The sequence below is a fragment of the Solanum dulcamara genome, chromosome 7 (assembly GCF_947179165.1).
Source record: "Solanum dulcamara chromosome 7, daSolDulc1.2, whole genome shotgun sequence".
Classification (NCBI taxonomy): domain Eukaryota; kingdom Viridiplantae; phylum Streptophyta; class Magnoliopsida; order Solanales; family Solanaceae; genus Solanum; species Solanum dulcamara.
In genome coordinates this window covers 59,396,694-59,401,991 of record NC_077243.1, presented here as the reverse complement: position 1 = coordinate 59,401,991, position 5,298 = coordinate 59,396,694, and the positions used below count along the sequence as shown (strand labels likewise).

General features: G+C 36.8%; 1 protein-coding gene across 1 annotated transcript; it reads left to right on the top strand.

Moving 5' to 3' along the window:
* Window positions 1-4,364: 4,364 nt before the first annotated feature.
* LOC129894765 (uncharacterized) lies at window positions 4,365-4,796 on the top strand. Its single transcript, XM_055970413.1, has one exon. It carries the CDS (start codon window positions 4,365-4,367, stop codon window positions 4,794-4,796), a length of 432 nt encoding a protein of 143 aa, XP_055826388.1.
* The last annotated feature ends 502 nt before the right edge of the window (window positions 4,797-5,298 follow it).

Below are 5,298 nucleotides of genomic sequence, written 5' to 3'. Positions count from 1 at the left end.
CATCCCCTGAATCCAATGGAGTCATCAGAATTCCATTTCAAGTATCAAAACTCTAAAAGTTGACCAAAGTCAAGCCTTGGCCTAAACTTTCTCAAATTCCCAACTCTAGACCTCAAATCTTTATGATAACTCCAAAATTGATTATGTCTCCTAGGCCAATTTCCACATTTCAAAGCTGCTGAAATCAACGAAATTCCATTCCAAGACTCATAGCTCTGGTTGATCCCAAATACCACTTTTGAACACTTAAAGATTATGAAATATTAATCTACTAACCCCATTTTCTCTCTAATGGTAAAAAACACTGTTCATCATCATCCTAACGGTAACAAACTATCCTTATCGAAATGGACTCACTGCCGCCGATAGAGATTTCCAAGCCACCAGATAATTCCTTAATGAAGAGGAATCGCAATAAGAACATAATTTAGCAAATATCATTCTATAATTCATCTTATACTCCCACGAATCTACAAAAAGAAAATGACATCGCATTAGCAATTTAGAGTGAAGCTGAATTAATTCAAGTTAATTTGACTATTCAAGACAAAGCTAGTTCCATCTTTCCAATCCCGGTATCGCATATGTCCATTTCTAAGAGAATCGATATTCAAACGCCTGAGAGTCGCCCTTCGATTCGAATAAATTTTGAGGTTGTTTGAAATGAATTGACCACTAGGTATCTTCTCCTGAGGAAAGCACATCTATTGATACCAATTTGAACAAATTCCATGGAGGAATTTACTCCGGCAAGGATTCAAATGAACTTGTTGGAGATTCGATAAAGAACACAGATCAAGTTCAATATCAAAATAGGCAGCACAAGATGATGGACACTCTTATTACCACCATGACACTAGAAACATCTCCAAAAGGTTTGAAGGGCCAAAGTCTCACTGAAGGGTCACAACTAATAGAAGTATCAATAGCTCAATTTGTTGGAAAGGGGACCAAGGATAAGGGTGATGATGATCATACCACAAATGAGTTTCAAAATATCAGCCAAGATCAAGTAGTTGGAAGTAGAGATATTAATAGCCAGGAAGCTGAAGTTCAAGTCAAGTTAGTACTGGTTCCAAATCTAATTGAACAAGAAGGACATGCGATATCAGAAAAACAAATAAATAAGGAACAATACTTGCAAAACAAGGAGAAATCAGAGCAGTCTACTCAAGTGGGACTTACGACATCAGGTAAGTGTTCTAACCTTGACTTAGATAATTCTCAGGGTGCAAAAATAAACAATTGTAAAGCTTAGTTGTAATCTAATTCAAATGAGCATAATAAGGTTGTTGTTAGTCCTTTGATACAGGAGAATGGCAAAACCAAAGTGGGATTGACTGATGTGCAGCTTCCATGTGTTAAGGTCAATATCAGTGTCACTAATAATTTTCCTAAGGTTTCTAATAACTTTGAGAAATATGTGCCCAACACTCAGAGAGACACTAGTATAAAACAATCCTAACATCCAAATGAGAAAGCTCCTAACAACCTACCTAATAACTCCTTTCCTAACCTTAGAAAGAACATGGTCCCTAAACCAGCCCCCTATACTGTGGTTCAAACTCTGGCAACAAGATTGAGGCTGAACCATTCCAAGAATGAAGTCCCTATAGAGTTGTCTCCCCCTAAGATTACCACCAAACAAGGACTCCAGTTGTTATTTTTAGAAAAGAGGACTACATGGTTAAGTTGGCATCTAGATGCAAATATACCTTGGTTGGAAAGTTTGGCGATACTATGCCCAAAGTTGATTTAATCATAAGAAGTTTTATCTTACAAACTCAACTGATTGGGGGAGTGAAAATAGCCCATTTCAATGCTAGACATGTCTATATTGATTTAGCTAATGAAATAGACTAAATCACTGTATGGACAAGGCAGAGGATAAGTATTGAGGGGCAACTGATGAGGATCCAAACTTGGACACCAACATAAAAACCAGAAGAAGAGACTCCTATAGTGCCAATTTGGGTATCCCTACCTGAGCTACCATGGCATTGTTACAACAAGGAGTTTGTGATTGCATTATTAGCACCTTTTGGCAAAGTTCTTTACCTAGACACAGCCTCTATCCAGAAGACTAGGGGTATTATTGCTAAGATAAGGGTCCAAATAGATCTCACAAAGGTTAGACCACCCCATGTGTGGTGGGATTTGATGAAGATAATATATCTATAGAGAGGTGGCAAGATATAGAGTATGAAGGAAATCCTGACTACTGTAATTATTGTAAACACCAAGGCCACATGGTACATGTTTGTACAATAAAAAAGAGAGATGAAGAACAGAAAAGGAGAAAGGAATTGAAAGGTGTGAAGAAGAATAAAAACAAAATTGATAATGAGAAAAAGGAACAGTTTGATGATCTACAACAGGGAACAAACAAAAAAAATAATATCGCAAATCATAACAAGGTGCAGCAGCAGGATCAGGAGAAATATAAGGAACAACAAGAAGAGACAAGGCAAATTCAAAAAAGGAAGCCATCCAAAAACCAACCAGCAGCACAGTAAAATAAGGCAGGTATGAACGACATTGTTTCTATACATAATAATTATATTGATCTGGAAGAACAGGTTCAATCCAAGGACCAAGCAGTAGAAGTTACACTACTCAAATATAATATTACAACTCAGGAAAAATTGAAGAAACAACAGGAAGTTCCTATTCAAGGCTCAGGTATTGACTTATCTCTCCTAATCCCCCATGATCCCTTAACCAATCTCAATTATGATGATACTGATGGAATAAATCAGTATACCATAAGCTTAAGCAGACCAGGTATTGACTTATCTCTCTCAATCCCCCATGACCCATTCACCAATCTCAATTGTGATGATACTGATAGAATAAATCAGCATACCAAAAGCTCAAGAAGACCAGGTATTGACTTAATGCTCCCAATCCCCCAAGACCCCTTAACCAATCTCAATTGTGATGATACTGGTGGAACAAATCAGTATACCAAAAGCTCAAGAATACCAAGTTTTTACTTAATGCTCCCCATATCCCAGAACCCCTCTTTTAATATTGTTGCTGATATTGAAGCTGAAAAAGGTATGGATAGAAAGGAAAAGGAGAAACCTACTAATGTGCAGGAAGGGGTGTCCAGAGGGTGGGATTTGTCTCATGTTTTGCATGAGAACCCAAAAAATAACCATAAGAGTGACCTTAGAGCCTCTGTAACCACTTAACAAATCCATCATCCACACAATAACAAGCAATAAAGTCATAGTTCTCAAAAAGATACAGGAAAAAAAGATCACAGTATGCTGAAAAATGGTGCTAAAGGTGTTGAAGAGAATGTCAACAAATAATCAAAAGGGATCACTGGTACTCATTTACCTCAGCCAGAAAGGGATCATATTATTCCACTAGGGACTCAGAAAGGAGACGATCAAGAAAGTTGTAGAAAAAATGCTAGTTATAGCAGAGAGGAATTTGATATTGATAAAATCTCCAACAACAAATCTTAGGAGAGGTTAAGCAAGAAAAAGAGGGATGCTATTAAGAGAAGACAACAAAATGAAATGGACAAAAAAGGAATTAGTGGGCAGACAAATCAGAATCAACAGTCACAAACCACTAAATTATAGAACCACTCAGATTCAACTCTATCACTAAGACTACTGATGAGTATGGAGTGCTTAACTTGGAGGATGAAGTGGATCATGACAATCAGTCCATGGATGAGAAAATTGAATAAGCATAAACTAGTGAACACCTTATCAAAACACTTGCACCCTCTTACAATAGTGACTTTCAAGCTGAAGTACAGGAGGCTGTAGGCAAATAAGGTCTATCTCCAAGAGGCAGAAAAAGTCAGAAATAAGATAACAAATATTCAGCTATCAGTATATCTGCTAACTCTAGTAGACTCACAACTAGATCCAAAAGTAGAGGTTTATAATGATTAAAGCTCTATGTTGGAATGCTAGGAGTATCAATACCAAATGATCATTGGAAGGAATTCAAAATCTCAAAAAGTTGCATAATATCTCTCTAGTAGCCATTCTTGAACCATTCTCAGACAATTCTCAACTCAATAGTTACAAAATCCAGCTGGACATAGACAGTGCCTACTGCAATCAGAATGGAAATATTTGGCTCTTTTGGATAGCTGATTATACATGCAATATTATGGAAGTAGATGACCAGCAGATTACTTGTGATCTTAAACTTGTGGTGTTTCTGGATAGCTTTATTATCTCTTTTATCTATGCAAAATGCAAAGGTCATCTCAAAAGACCTTTATGGGACAGACTTCTACACTTCTCCAATCTAGATAGACCCTGGTGCACCATTGGAGACTTCAATGCATCACCTCTATTGAGGAGAAAAAAGGGAGAATTCCTTATAATATGAATAACAACTTTGAGTTTATAAGTGTTATTGAAGCATGTGGTTTGTTGGACCTGGAGTATAGTGGTCAACACTTCACCTGGTGCAATCAAAGAGATGAGAAAGCTAGGGTATGGAAGAGATTGGATAGAGCATTAGTCAATGACAAATGGCTTGCTAGAATGCCTCAAACTACCATAACTCACCTCCCATCAGTTGGTTCTGATCATAATCCTTTACTGATGGAGATGATTATAAGAGAGGAGAATAAGAAAATATATTTCAAGTTTCTCCACTATTGGATAGATAACAAGAATTTTATGAATATGTTAGAGAATGTTGGAATAGAGGACTATCTGGGATCCCATGTGGGTGCTTCATCAGAAAATGAAGAGGTTATCTGCTACTCTCATCAATTGGTCCAGGAAAGAATATGGGGACATCTTTTCTAAAGCTATAGAATATGAAGAAAAGGTCAGAAACTTTGAAGAAGAGGTGATCAACAACAATTCAGAGGAGAATAGAACTAAGCTTCATGCACTAAATGCTGAATATATTAGATACTTAAAAGTGGAGGAGTCTTTTCTCAAGCAAAAAACTCAATTATAGTGGTTTAGAGAAGATGATGCAAACTCCAAGTACTTTTATGGTTTGATGAGAGGAAGGAGGAGGAGATTTTTCATTCACTAGATTTTGACAGAAAATGAAGAATGGATACAAGGTGATGATAATATAGCTACCGCGGCATGTGATCACTTTAGTCAGATCTTCATTGGTCATGAGTGTTCTTTAGTATATTCCAATAATGGTCACACAGGAGCAAAACCAGTTTCTTCAAGATATGCCTACAATAGAGGAAGTTAGATAGGTAGTATTTTCTATAAATCCAAACTCAGCAGAAAGAAGCTGAAAAGGATCAAAAAATCTCCTTAAGCTCTTGAGACCCTATTTATG